This window comes from Xyrauchen texanus, chromosome 12, assembly GCF_025860055.1.
Source record: "Xyrauchen texanus isolate HMW12.3.18 chromosome 12, RBS_HiC_50CHRs, whole genome shotgun sequence".
NCBI classification, from domain to species: Eukaryota; Metazoa; Chordata; class Actinopteri; order Cypriniformes; family Catostomidae; genus Xyrauchen; species Xyrauchen texanus.
This window is the reverse complement of record NC_068287.1, coordinates 7,771,079-7,786,743: the sequence shown is the minus strand read 5'-3', so window position 1 is coordinate 7,786,743 and position 15,665 is coordinate 7,771,079. Positions and strand designations below refer to the sequence as shown.

General features: G+C 36.8%; 1 protein-coding gene across 1 annotated transcript in view; it reads left to right on the top strand.

Annotated features, from left to right (window-relative positions):
* LOC127652728 (cytoplasmic phosphatidylinositol transfer protein 1-like) overlaps positions 1-14,317 on the top strand; it is a 109,552-nt gene extending 95,235 nt beyond the window's left edge. Inside the window, exons 6-9 of the mRNA XM_052139059.1 lie at positions 5,512-5,607; positions 9,576-9,731; positions 10,320-10,383; positions 13,046-14,317. Coding sequence (XP_051995019.1) covers positions 5,512-5,607; positions 9,576-9,731; positions 10,320-10,383; positions 13,046-13,359 — 630 coding nt within the window. The 3' untranslated portion in view covers positions 13,360-14,317. The remainder of the gene's footprint in view (positions 1-5,511; positions 5,608-9,575; positions 9,732-10,319; positions 10,384-13,045) is intronic.
* Positions 14,318-15,665: the final 1,348 nt, after the last annotated feature.

The window sequence follows — 15,665 nt, the reverse complement described above, 5'->3', positions numbered from 1 at the left end:
TACAGTTACTGAATTTAAATTAAAGTAATTTCTTTTAAGTACATTTGAGCAGAAAAACAAAACTTTCATAGAAAAAGTGATTTAGAAGGCAACTTAAAAGTAACATTATTAGTAATGTGATTACTTTTTAGATGTAGTAATCAGTAATCTTATTATAATTTAGAGAATTATTAATTTGTTGTGGATTACTTATTTTGAATAATTTACCCAAATATAAAAATTAATTATACGGGACAAAAATAATACTTTGACTAGTCCAGTGTCAAGTTGTTCTTCAGAAGCACTCATTGTAGCAGCCCGGTTCCTTGTAAGCACAACTTTCTTTTCAGACAGACTGATAAAAACTTGTGCACCCTGACTTCTGGAAATTGCATAAAAGCCAGCCAGTCAGTCTGAAACAAAACAGACACTCAGTTAAGTGCAGTGAGGCTGAGATTATGTACATCTACCATGTGGAAAATTAGACTACATGGGGTCCAAAAGTCTGTGACCACTGGTACATTTTCATTTTATTAGTTTAATACAAATGTTTTCACTACAAATGAAATACAGCATAACATTTTCAGTGAAAAGTTGAATTGGATTTGTAAAATTTTTGGGGGTGGTGCTTATGTCCCTTTAGATTATGGTCATCGCGTGCTTTCATTGAAACAGAAGAGGACATATAGACCTATTAGTCTAATTAATAATGATATTAAAATTTACTGGCTAAGCATTTTGAGATCTTTCTGGCCAATATTATATCAGATGACCAAACAGGCTTTATATTCGACTGCTAGTAGTCGTTGCTATGGCTAATGATAGCATGCACTCGAGCTGGTATGGACTTCACAAGTTTGTAAAAAACCTGATGATCCATGTTATCCAGCATCATTTGAGAATGTTCTAAAAAGCTTCTTGCGTGTTCATTCATGTAGAATGTGTATGAATGTAAAGGTTTTTCACATAGCACTTAAATAGACAAGTCATATGTCAAATGAAAGCTGTCATTATCAGGAATGTTACTGTACACATTTGTGACTGTACAATTTTGTTGCCCTTACAACACAGTTCAAAATATTTATCATGTTATCGTGTCATGCATATTTGGAATGTTTTTATATATATTTGAGGATAGATTTTTGTGAATATTTTGAATGAAAGACCAAAAGGGATAAACAATAAATATATATTTTTCACAGCCTTCTTTTCTCATATCTACCAAGGGTGCCAATATTTTTGGTCACAACTGAATGTGTGATAACAAATATTCAGAACCAATATTTAATAATTAAGCTATTTTTGCCTTTTTGTAACAATAAAAACATAATAGCATTAGCATTAGTCTTATCTAACACTATTCTCTGTAATAGCATGAGAAGAGACTGCACTTTATCTGTGTGGGGTGTAGTGGTGTTTTTTTTTTTCTTTAATGGCCGATGCTGATACCCTGAGAGCAGGTACAATGATACAATGCTGATATATCACACAATTTAATATAGTAAATAACATAAACATAAAATTGCTTTAAAAAACTCTTATTTAGCACTATATTTACTATTTCACTAAACTTTAATAAGTTTAGTGAAATAGTTGTATTTTGAATTTGTATTTTGTTATTTGCATGAAGAAATTGTAAATGTATTAGAAAAAAGGAAATAAATGTACACACAGTAGTCCAGCAATCATAGATGGCATGTCCACACTAGAAATCGTATTTACTCAATCAAACATATTGCACATACAGTGCATAATGAATAAGATATTTCCTTATAGCACACGTGAAGTTGAACTCAAGTCCTGACAGTTTAAATGGCTTGGATCACCTGCTTGGATTGTCGCAGAGTAACTATCATGATTTGTGAATCAGAGGAACTTTTGATCCTGATCCAGAAGTTTTGATTCTGGCTGATATGTGCGCCTGATATGTTTATGTGGTTCAGAGAAAGATGAGCACTCGACGGGAAGAAAACGCTGGATTTTTAGCAATCTGTTTAAACGAGATATCTGCATATTTGCAGACGGTATATAATAGAAGTTTTATTGATATTTGCCTTTTATCATTAGAAAAGTTAGAGAACTGTTGAGGAGAGACTATTAGAATACATGCTTTAGAGGAAGATTTATGATCGCTCCACAGGATGCTGGAGCTGCTGAAGTTGTGTGAGGTTGGTTTATTTCATCTTTTTAAACAAGATGCGCATATTTGCAGATGGTATATTATATCCGTTTCTCTGTTTTCCCTACATTTCAGCTACGCTGGCTGCTTTGAAGTTGAAACGCTTCACTCCAGCATGCATTAAGCTATGCAGTAGTAGGGGGCATTTGGGGTGTTTTTTTAAATGTTTAAATGTTAAAGGGATATTTTCCTTGGTATTTAGACATATAAGCGGTAACTGTAATATAAAAACATACTGTACATTTCAGAACTCAAAAACTAAAAAGAGCATTTATAGTTACCGCCCTACTGAAACGTCTCATTTTGAAATCTGTCTGTCCGAGATGTAACAAGACATTGCTCATTTGCATTTACACATCCCACAAAATGCGTCATCGCACCCTTGGCCCCGCCCACTGGTGCACAGTTGAAGTCAAGAGAGCAGAGGCCTTGTGTGGCTAAATATTTCTGAACACCAAAAGGGATCCGTCTGGAATATTTTGAATTATTTTGTATAAAAACATGAACTACACGGGCTCTCTGACCACTGCCATATATCTCGCTACTTTTAAAATATGCAGTGTCAAGTTACAACTCTGAAAGGGAGAAGCAAGTCTCTCTTGTTTTATAGTGTTGAGGGGCTTGTTCATTCTCTTCTGATTGAGTTTGCTGAATTTGAGGGGTTGCATGATGTTAGTCAATCATAACAGTGGGTATTTACATTGAAGTTTTAAGGAGGTGCTCAGGCCAAAACTGAGCATTTCAGAGAGCGGGCCAAAAACAGGGTGGAATATGATCATATATTTTGATGCAAAAAAACGTTTTTAACATTATCAGTGTACCTCCAGGTTAGATAATAAAATTATAAAAAAAAAAAGCACTTCATGACCCCTTTAGTGCATGCTATGTAGTTTATTAGACAACTTCACCTTGCTGTGATGGTGAAAGAATCAAGATCAAGAGCTGCGCACCAGACCGCAACACATGGTGCACAAAACACGATGACGGTAACAATCAACAGCTAATTTCTTTTAATCATGAAAGGGTAATTTTGAGTAGAAAATGAACTTTAAATTTCACTAAACAAGAAGTTCCTAAAATGAACAATAAAAACAGTGTAAATCAACTCTCTAACAGTGAACCCATGCAAGCTCTTTAATTATTCAATAGTCTGGTGCATGCTGGGAACACCAGCTTCATAAAGTTAAGGAAAATTCACTTGTTTCATTTACCTGTGAAAATTACTCAAATTAGCAAAACATATGACAATATTTTCTACCTAAGGATTGTTTCATGATGATGCATTGTAATGAGAACAAACAGTCTTAAATAATATTTACTTATAAGCTAGAGCATAATTTTATACATGTTTGAATTGAGTACAAATGTAAGATGTTGTTGGAACTTATTCAATGTACTGTAGAGAATACCGAATTTCTTCTGCTATATTTACTTCACTACTAAATCATTTTTATCAGTGTAGACATCATGTGCAAAGAACCATAATGGTAGCATCTTCAACAGTTTACAGTAGTTAACATGTATTTCTGTTTGATATGTCTTGTTTTATTACAGTCAGTGTTACTCTGTGTGTGTGCTTTCTTTGTCAGGTCAAGTCATTTTTATTTGTATAGCGCAAAACATATTGTTTCAAAGCAGCTTTACAGACAATTAAGCTGTAGAAAATGATTCTATAATGTCTGTAATGTCTCAAAGACATTTGTTCTTTAACAATTATCAAGAATATATAGAATTGAAATGAAGTTATGTAGCATTTGCTGTCATCAACAACAAAACCGCACATTGATTCATCTTTATGTTGTAGGTGTTGCCATGGAAACAAGTCCAAGGATATAATATTTCCATTTATGCATATGCTTCTTCATAACAGTCAGTTGGATATGAAAAGAATTACAATGTAATTTGCAGAAGCACACAGGTGTCAGACAACAGGAGAGCCACACTCTCTCCTGAAAGCACCTGATCCTTTAATGCGGAGAGCTCTTTCGCCCATTAAAGTTTTTGTTAGGCTGCAAACACTAATGCTCTCGGTAAGTTGCAGCTTATGCAATACTTTCACTGACTCGCAAACAGACCGAGAGCTCCTTCCTGTGGATGGCTCAGAGCTTGCAGCTCTAGACATGTTGGGGTTTGCTGAAGTTAGCCTTTAGATTTGTGGGTTTCTTATTAGGGTTAGGTTTGGACTGTCCCCCATTTAAACATGTGTGTATACTATTAGATAATCCACCCCATTGCCTGGCAATAACTACTTCCTGATTGCTTTGCTCTGGTCTATCCGGTTTTCTTGCTGACAGTAAACAGAGTGGATGGGCTGTTTTAAATTCTAAACTTGTTGACTACAATCCCCTCTAATATGCAGGATGTGACATGTAATGTCTTTTTTTTCTTAGTTTTATTTTTCCTAATGGTTTTTGCCATGTTTTTGTGTGCAAAAATAAATCAAATTCTGAGGAATTTAGACCCTACTTACGAAAGGGTTGAAGACAGTTCAGGTAGGAGGGAGGTAGGAGGGAAATCTACAAGTCATCTGATTTTTAAACTGACTGTCTCCTACGTCCACAAGGGGGTGCAACAGATCAATATAAGCCAATCAGCACCATGTTATAGTGATTGTTTATTGCATAGAACATATCTTGCTTTTAACAAATGTGCATAAAATGATAGTCAAAAGATTCAGCCAGTTCATATTCTCAAATATTATGTAAAATATTAAAAAGAAAAGAAACGCTTCAATAGATGGTTCTGTGTTGACTTGGTGTTACACAGTAGCCTGTACCGGTGCCACAGTACTACCGCGGCTTTATAATACCACAGTGTTTTCTTTAAATACAGTTGTATGTACATACCTAATGCTAATGCAGCGAGCTGCTGATAAGAGAGCAAGACAAAGTCAAGACACAACTGCCGCAGTCCTCTACTTAAGGGGCGTTCACTCCGATGGAGTCTGTCTTTTCTCTATGTAAGCATGCACTAAACCAGGAATGGGCAACTTTGATCGTGATGAGGCCAAATTTTCTGTATATTTCCAACAAGGATCCTATTTTCAACCCCATCTTAGAAAACAGTTTAAGTATGCTTAGTAACATAAAACTTCAAATATAAAATTTGAATATTAACACGGAAATCAAGTCATTGTCAGTGCTTGGCACACATCCAAAATTCTAATGCTCATTTTAGCATTTGAGTGTGCATTTTAATCTTAAATTTGACAGCCTTACACCATCACTTTCAATGTCACACATTTTTGTAACTGGTAACTTATCATATGCAATGCCTGTGTGTGTGCATGTGCAGTGCTAACCTTCAATGATTTTGTCTTATGTTCTTTCTAACATTCTCTATTTGTGCTTTAGATCTTTGATACAGTGCTCAGAGATGAAGAAACAGAGGTGTGCTTTATCGACATTGCTAACGATGAGATACCAGAGCGCTACTACAAAGAGGCTGAGGTAAGGGTACAGCACTTAAAATGATTATTTAAAGATAGTTCTTTGACAAACCATGTGAATTTATCATTAATTATAAATCTTCTAAATTATTCAAAAGCAATACAAACATGCACTGTAAACATTTGCCTCTACGGTACAATACGTGATCATACTCGCCTCCGTAATTCATAATCAACTCCAGATTTTCCTTATATGAACTTAAGGGATAGTTCACCCAAAAATGAAAATTCTGTCAAGTTCTTTGACAGAGAAATGTCAGTTTCTTGTAGAACACAAAAGGAGATGTTTAGCAGAATGTTCACGTTGCTTTTTTTTTCCCATGCAATGAGTGTTAATGGTGACCAGAGGTTCTCAAGCTGCAAAAATGACAATAAGCATCATAAAATTGTCATAAAAACAGTCCATACACAACTCATGTGCTACATTGCAAGTCTTCTGAAGCCATGCGGTAGCTTTTTGTGAGGAAAAGCCATTAAGCCAGGGGTACCCACACTTTTTTGTGTGATGATCTACTTTTAAATGTCCAACTCAAAAAGATCTACCAACTAAAAACACACATTTTCATTTAAAATAAGAAAATGCTTGTTGGGACTACTGCATGTATCCCTACATGGAATTCATCTTCTAATTAATAAAAAAATATATAATAATGTTCAATATTGATATCATTCAGTTTTAACACTAAACCCAAAACACCTACAGCACAATAGATTCCAATAGCCAGGGCATTTACCTTATTCTGATGACGAGTAAATATTGACCAGGCGAGGTTTTGTTTATTCAGTTGCCATGTCAGCTAGGTTTGCACATACGTGCCTTCCAAGGACTTCTGAGAACAGAGCGCGAAATTGCGATGCTACTGCCCGGATTAGGCGAAAATGAATGGAATCAGACAATTTCGCGCTCTGTTCTCAGAAGTCCTTGGAAGGCGCTTATGTGCAAACCTAGTTGTCATGGCAACTAAATAAACAAAACCTCGCCTGGTCAATATTTACTCATCAAGTGCAAGTCAAACAGAAAGACATTATATTTATTTTTATTAAAATTTAACAAAAGTACATTTAAATTGTGTGCGATCTACCAGCATTGCCTTTGCGATCGACTGGTAGATCGCGATTGACGTATTGGGCACCCCTGCATTAAGCCATTTAAGATTCAGGTCTTTTAAGTTTTATGTTTGTTGTATTTAGTGCTGATGGGATCTTGCTGGTTGAAATGGGTGTATTTCTCCCAGGAAGAAAAAAACAATGAAGTGTGGCTTATTTTTGAGCCAGTACTGAATTAGTAAAGAGGACCTGTTGAGCTTCACTGGATACACGCGAGACTCAGTCACCTCTCCACTGTACTGCTGCAATAATTCACTTTCATAGACACACACACACTCTCTCCTGCTACAGAGGTAAGCTGTGTTGGGTGTAATGCATTACTAAGCAATTAATTTCTGTAATTAAAATACTTTTTAATTGAAAGAAGTAAGGGATTACTCTTAATTTTTCAGTAATTTCATTAGTTACTTCTGATGTAATTACATTAAATGCTGTACAGACTCTAGAACAATTTTATATAATACAAAAGTGAATTTAAAATCAAAATTTAAAGTCTAATAATAAAATGTATATTTTCTAATTTAACTCTGCCCCCTCTAATTATTTGGCCAGTTCATAAATAATTGATTTGATATGATATGATTTATTTGAAAGAATTAAAAGAACAGTTTCATAACTATCCTTGTATTATTCATCTGGTCGAGGTTTATCAGGGTTTTAGAAAGTAATTGATAAGTAATGCAATTACTTTTCAGGAAGAGTAATTAGTACAGTAATCTAATAACACTGTAGAAAATGTAATTAGTAGTTAGTAATTAATTACTTTTATAGAGTAACTTACCCAACACTGAAGGTAAGGATAGACCGATGAGAGAAGTGCTGTCTTATCTTTTTCTGGCAGAAGCCGACTGATATCTGAGGATCTGGCCCAGCAGCGCTTAGAATTTTTTTTTGAAAAACAGCTGCAGTTCTTTTAATGTTCTAACTGAACATTAAATATTTAGACAATGTTAGCAGAATAAATAGACCAACGAAACTAACATCAAGGGGTGGGGGTGTGTGTGTGTGTGTGTGTGTGTGTGTGTGGGGGTGGGGGTGTGTGTGTGGGGGTGGGGGTGTGTGTGTGTGTGTGTGTGTGTGTGTGTGTGTGTGTGTGTGCGTACCTGTGTCGGTGAAAACAGTTAATGTGTGCACATGCACCTGCTCAGTCCTATAAGTCCTAGATAGATATATTTGTTTTGTATAGAAAGTATAACATAAGGAGGGATGTCCTTACAGATAAAGTAGCCAAAGTATTCTCTATTAGACTGGAACCGGAGGGTGACTTGCTATAATATTTATAGTTTACCCCCTACAGTATATGATGAGGCAGCTGAGCTTTGGCCTAACTAATTTTGCCTGATTAACACATTTGTGCTGACACATTGAATTTAAGGTCTTTTCATGTGAGTTCAAGTCCACCGTGTGTCATTCCTCTATCCCACTTTTCTTCCTATGATATCTTGTCTTCTTTATACTTTGTTATGAATAAGAACATGAAGTAGCAAAAAGGTGAAAATGAGGCATCATAGTAGAATGTATATGGGTTAACCGTGACTGTGTTGAACGTGTCCATTGCCAAAGATTGCACTCAGTCATTATTTTTCTCATTAAAAAAAGTTAAATTAATTGTCATTTTAAATTTATATTTATTCATTTAGGCATATGCTTTTATTGAAAGCGACTTACAAATAAGGAGAACAAAAGCGATTCATCCTAAAGGATACCGTAGGCAATGTGCTGTTGTACAAATTTCAAAATAACTTCGAGAAGTACACATAGCGAGGAAAGTTTTGTTTGTTTTTTGGAAGCAGAGTCCATTAGTAGGGTCAAGTGCTTACTGAAAAGCTGTGTCTTTAGGTGTTTTTTGAAAGAGGCCAGAGAAACAGCTGCTCAGGTAGACTTAGTTAGCCATTGGCAGTCATAAAGAGAGGGATGATGTGCACTCTCTTGGGCTCGATGAAGACCAATTGTGGGCTCCCAGTCAGGCTGGAATGAGAGGTTGAGATGTGTGTCAACGGCATAGCAATGATTGGAAAAACCATGTACCTAAATGACAGATCTCAGTGATGACATGTATTTGGAGAAGAGGAGGGGTCCAACCACTGAGCCCTAAGGTACCCCAGTAGCTAGTTGGTGAGACTTGGACATCAGTCCCCTCCAAGATACCCTACCTGTGAGGTAAGACTGGAACCAGCGGAGTACAGTTCCTGTGAAGCTCTATGCCGTGAGGGTTGATGGTAGAATGTGGTGTTTAACATAATTTTGAAAAATATGTATAAAATCATGACTACTCGCATAAAATTAGGTCTCCAGTCATGTCAGTAACCTTATAAAAGCTGATTTATTCTACATGGAGCAGTGGCACCTCATGGGGCTGCCATGTTAGAATCACATTACCAGCCGAAAAACTACTTGCTTAATCTCAATAATCGCCCTGATATTGGACACTTTCACTCATGGATTAAATTAATCATGGCTGACTGTGAATAGTACTTTTCTACAATGACATCAGTAACTGAAAACTGTTGCGTTTAAATGAGTCTGTATTCATGCTATGACTAGGTGTCTGTGTAAGTCCAAGAAGACATACAAAATTAGTGAGTGCACCTTTAAAGAGCACATATTATGGTTTGTAAACATACAATAGATTTACATGCAATATTTCATTTAGTCTCCCACATAATTTGAGGTTATAAAGCTGCTTGCAAAATATTTTAAAAATAATTACCAAAATGCTGTTTAAAATGGTTTAAAATGGACTATAGCATTTCACACTGCAGGACAAGTTAACTTTCCAAAAGTATTTCATGTCAGCTGCCCATATTCTATAATCTATATTTGCCATGTTTTAAACATATCTGGTTTGTTTGTCCACTTTAGGACCCACGACTCTTTAAATCAGAGAAGACAGAACGAGGTATGCTGCAGGAGGGCTGGAGAGACACCCAGGACCCTATCATGTGCTCCTACAAGCTAGTGACAGTCAAGTTCGAGGTGTGGGGATTGCAGACCCGTGTGGAGCAGTTTGTGCAAAAGGTAATATCATAAATGTCATATCATATGTTACTTGCATATCCCGGACGAGCCCCCTATTTCCAGAACTTGCTGTCTATAAATAGATCTCATCATCTGTGCTTACCATGATTTTTCCAAGTAGGGCATGTTCCTGAATAAACAGGAACATGGGCAGTGGTGGCTCAGCAGTTAAGGCTCTGGGTTACTGACCAGAAAGTTGGGGGTTCAAGCCCCAACACCACCAAGACACCCACTGTTGGGCCCTGAGCAAGGCCCTTGACCCTATCTGCTCCAGTGGCGCCATATCTTGGCTGACCCTGCACTCTGACCCCAGCTTAGCTGGGATATGTGATAAATAAATAATTTCACTGTATAGATGCTGAAATGTATGTATAATGTGTGACAATTGATCAATTTATTTAAACACTAACCTTGTTAGTTTGGGTAAAGCTTAGTTCTGTGGTTGTGGTTCAATTTTTAAAAAGTTAGTTTTTTTTTTCCGGCTGGGGTTAGAGTTAGGAGTACTGTATGTTTGTTTGAAAGAAAGCACAAGATCCATAGCTAAGTCATGGTCACCATATATCTGTAACTGTCCCTTTCATTCTCTAGGTGGTGAGGGACGTGTTGTTGCTGGGTCACAGACAGGCCTTCACCTGGGTTGATGAGTGGATTGGTAGGTTTGACATTTACAAAGCAGTCTGTAAAACAGTTAAAGGATGGGCAAGGAGGAGGCGAGAACCGGCTTGTCAATATAAATAATAATTTAATGAAAACACATAAACAAACACACATGACGGACATGCCCGTAATTCTCTCTCTCTCGAACAATCGGGGATGACCACGCGGGACGCGAGATACACCCCGCCCAAGGGATGGGGGGGTGTATGTCATGCCGGTGGCACCCCGGCCTGAGATAACGCCGGGAGGAATGTGGAGCGGAGGGGGGCGGGGCCGGGTCGGAATATCGCGCGCCCGGTCCCCAATCGGCCTGATGAGGCGCGCGAGGGATAAAGGCGGCCGGTGACGATTGTTCGAGAGAGAGAGAATTACGGGCATGTCCGTCATGTGTGTTTGTTTATGTTGTGTTTTAACTTTCTTATTAAATTATTATTTATGTTGACAAGCCGGTTCTCGCCTCCTCCTTGCCCATCCTTCAACTGTTTTACACAGTCTTGTTCACAGTGTTCCCTTCAGATTACAGCCTATTCATCTTTTAAGCTTTTATATCAGTTTCTTTTTTGTGTTGACTCCCAGAGTCATGACTACCAAACCTCATTGATGCCAATGGATAATCCATAGCTAACAGCATAAATGTCCTTGAACAGCCTGATAAGATAACACCTTTCTTAAACAAATTGTTCTGTCGTGAACATTGAAGGCTCAGTTTTATTTTATTTGCATTAGTTTAGAACATAGAAAGCTGTTCTGCACAGCATTCAGAATTATATTAAGATATGAAAAATGTATCTGAATGGATTAAACTCAATACATTTCATTTTTTTTGTATGAATTACATATTCATATGTTATCAAATACAAAACAAATGGAGTATTTTCAAATAAATTAGAGGATATATAGTAAACAATAGTCAAAGAGTCCCAGTCAGCAGGGGGCAGTAAGCACAACTGAACATGCAATGTGCAGCTGGAAAGGCAGCAAACCACACTTAACAACAGCAGACAGCTCAAGATGAGGATGCATTCTTGTTCTGTTTTTCTAAGTTTCAAAGTATGTTTAACTTGACACAGTGTCCTAAAAACACTGTTTATAACTAGAGATGCACCGATCGACTGGCCAGAGACCGGAATTAGCCGATTTTCCGCATGCCCGGACCGGTAACCGGCCGGTCAGCCTCACGTCTTACCGATTCCAAGCCGGTCCGTTTTGTTGCCAGCGGCACAGGCAATAACGTCACAGCCACACGTAAACATGTCATTGGCGTGGAAGATCTTCACTGTGAGTGAAGAATACATAAAGTTCGAAATGTATAATAATTGTAAGGCCAAAGTAAACCGTGGGGGAACCACCACAATAACTTTCGGATCAACAAACAATAGTTATAGTTATAACAATAGTAGAAATAACAATTAACAATAGTTAATTGTTATTTCTACCTCTTTCCAGTCACAGAGCACTTTATTTTCAGAGTTGTTTAAGTGAGAGAAGATCCTGTAACTTAGTGCAGTTTGGGAGCAATTGTAATGTTTAATAATTTATTTTATTATGAAAATAAAATTTAGCATTGAAGAAAGGTAGATTTTGTTTGTATATGTGGTCAATAAATCGGAATCGAAATCGGCCAAGAAAATTGCAATCGGTGCATCTCTATTTATAACACAACGTAACCACAGTGAGACTCTCCAGAACCGTCCATTTGACGCATGTGTACATTGACGCATCCTTGTATTATCAAAACCAGTGGTTCCCAAACTGGGTGCCACCAGGACTGTCTATGGGCGCCACTAAATCTCTGCTCAGTTTAATATATTAACTCCTTAAACTGGTGCATTTTAGGGCTGCCGCCCGCAATTTTTCACGCTCAAATTTAAAAGCTCACCATTCACACATACATTGGACTAACTGCAAAAAATTGGTCTCATTTTTCAAAACATTTCTTTTTCTCCATCACAATGCAGAGATCTGAAATGTAGGTACGCCCTAAACGCATTTTAGCCCTCACAGATGTGCTCATCCATAGACATTCAGTCTAATTTTCAGGTCAAGCACCACCCTTGTTGTTTCATTAAATATTTTGGTCTCTCAGTGGACTAGAAGCTCAATCTATGTGTCATTAGAAAGCCGAGATCCTCTCCTTTGTGATGGTATAAACATTTTTATCATCAATAGCCAAAAACATATTTTCTTATGATTTGTTTTGCATGCTTTTCCTTCTGTATGGCATATTTTGTTCTGGATATCTAAGATATAACATTGGATTATTCAACCAAGCAGGCTCACAGAGAAGTAAATGATGGCTAATTTCTTAGAGAACGTCCTGAGGTAAAAGCAGATATAAAGTTTTTAGTTATTTGGGGCTTACAACAGAAGTTATCGGAGCATAAAAGAGACGTTTGTATTTGATGATTAAGGAAATCATATTTCACTAAGTGATTCTTTTGAAAATCTTTCAAACTTTGGTATTTGTGCAAAAACATTATTCCTGAGAATGAAAGCATTCATTTGATATATGACTTGTCCATGTGCTATTTGAAATACTTTTTTCACATTAATATTTCTAACCCATTACCTCAACTCGTAAATTGATTCTCATTTAATTCTTGAGTTCTCAATTTGGCATAACCCTCATAGAAATGTCTTTGAATGTTCTTTTATAGACATGACAATGGAGGAAGTGAGAGAGTATGAACGAGCCACTCAGGAAGCCACCAACAAGAAGCTGGGAACCTTTCCCCCGGCTATTGCCATCAACGAGTCGCCCCTTCCGGCCTGCACCCGCAGCGGCCCATCCAGCGCTCCCTCTACACCCCTTTCCACAGAGGCCCCAGACTTCCTCTCTGTGCCTAAGGACAGACCCCGGAAGAAGTCTGCGCCAGAGGCCCTCACTCTACCAGACCCGGCAAGAAGAGACTCTGCCTTCCGCTTTCCCAATCTCTTTTCTTGGGGTTCGAGCTCACCACAGCCTGAGTAAACCACAGTGCTGAGCCTCAGTTTTTTGAAAACACTCCCTGGTAATGTGTCTTTTAGACATGTGCTGAATTAATCTCTCTTTAAACATTGAGAGAAATGTTCAGTTTCCAAAACACAAACAGAGTGGCTTTCCAACCTGTGCAACCTCATGTTTTACACTGGGTGTGTGGCCAAAACGTGCATTTTGACTACCACAAAAATTACAGCCTACTGTTAATAAAATCTCAGGAGTTGTCCCATTGATAAACCGTGCTGAAGCTTTATTTTGAACTTTTATTTTTCCTAATGCAGAGCCATTGATGCGAATGTTGAATATGGAGAAGGATTTGTAGCCACTGTTGTTTTGTTGTAGTGATGTATTTATTGGTCATTTTTCAATATTTCAGTTGTGATATTATGTTAACGTGACTATCCTCAGGCCTCTGGATTTCGTACTCAAAAATAATCAGCGTTTGGCATGTACTGTAAACTTCTCATCATTTCTAGGAATGGAGAAGTAAATTTGATAGCAGCCATGTTCTTGTCTTGAACTTTGACCCATCCCATTCCCAATCACTTTTAAATGGAAAACCAGCAGATAATAATTTTACTAACTCAGTACTTTTGCTTGGTCTGTACATAGTTTCATATTCAAAATATATTTGTTTGAGGAGCATCTGCAGTGTAAGATTATTAATGAAGTATTCTGTTCTTTACATGTTAACGTTTTGGTTTTATGTGATGCATTATTATCCGTGAATATAAAAGAAGTCCTCATTGAATGCTTGATAACTAGGTTGATGTATATAATCTGCGAGCTCTAAGGAATGTTTGCTTCTGCTGGCTGCTGAAAGGCTCTTGTACACTTGCTGGTTCATGCATATCTGCATATCTATCATTTTTCTAAAGGATTCAGAGATGCACATGCCAAATCTTGTGAAATCATGCTTTTAATGTCAATTACCATTGTGAAATTAAAGCATTTGCTATCTATTGGGATTTCTATTTCATTCAAACTCCACCAAACCTATTATCTGGTATTTGTAAAAGAATAGCAAGGCTAACATGCTTACAGACTTGTGTCTTTGAAAATCTATGCGTTTTGAGTGTCTAGTTATATAACATGGATCATAGCAGCTTTCATATCTTTAATCATTTAGATGCAATTACTCTTACTCTTATCACATCTTAAGGCCATTTTAACTCATTTATTCAGCACCAATCAAACTTGAATAATGCCAGTTGCAATGAACCAATGTCTATTTTTTTATATATATTTAATAGTAATTTAGTATTTAACCATTGTGCGTCAATACAATAAAGTTACTCAGAGGTCTTTGAGGACAAAAATGTCCATGTCAAGAAACTGCCATAATAATTTAAATTGGTAAAAAATTTTAACCAACATTAGTCCTGATCATAACTTCCAAATATTAATTCATTTTCAGGATGTTAACCCTTTAAATACCAGTTTGTTTACATTATGACACTGTTGTTTCTTATGAAAAAACTAAATTTGAATTATTTTCCATATACTAAATGCTAAGGGGATTTTTTTTGTTTGGGGGTGGGGATTATCACGGTCTGGGATATGTCAATGATTAGCAACAACATTGATTTTGATGCATTATTATTTTTTGTGCAGTGTCGGATTTAAAACAAACTCGCATTCAGGAGCTTAGAGGACAAAAATGTCTGCGTCGAAAAAACTAACATAAAAATATTATATATTCATATTATTTTCCACTTTCAGTGATTCTTTTTTTTTTTTACCAATATCAGTCCTGATAACTACCAAATATTTATACATTTTCAGGATTTTAACCCTTTAACACAATTTTAGCTGCATCATTTATTCAATTGTCTGTAGTGCTCTATAATACAGCAAACCTAAAATAGGAAAAAAGCATGTGTTTGCTCCATAGGCTAAAAAATGGCACCATCTGGTGGAAAATATAAAAAATTAAAACTTTTGAAGCCAGGGTTCTGGAATAAAAGCAAAATATCATAGAATTCATGATTTTATGCTTTAATGGCACTGGGATCAAATATTGCTGTTTTAATGGGTTTCAATGGGGACATTTTTGTCTTGAATGTCCTGAGTGTAATTATTTTGTGTACATTGTGTATTATAGGAACTGATATTCCCCCAAAAATACACGCCTTTAGCAAAATGTATGCCGTTGGTGCTAACACAGCCAGAATGATAGAAAAAAATTATAAAGAGAAAAACGTCTTGAAGGTCGCAGAAGGGTTAATGTCAGCTTAAATGTTGAGGCACTTTGGCATATTCGTTTCTAAAATGAATACCTCGAAATACAGTGTTCA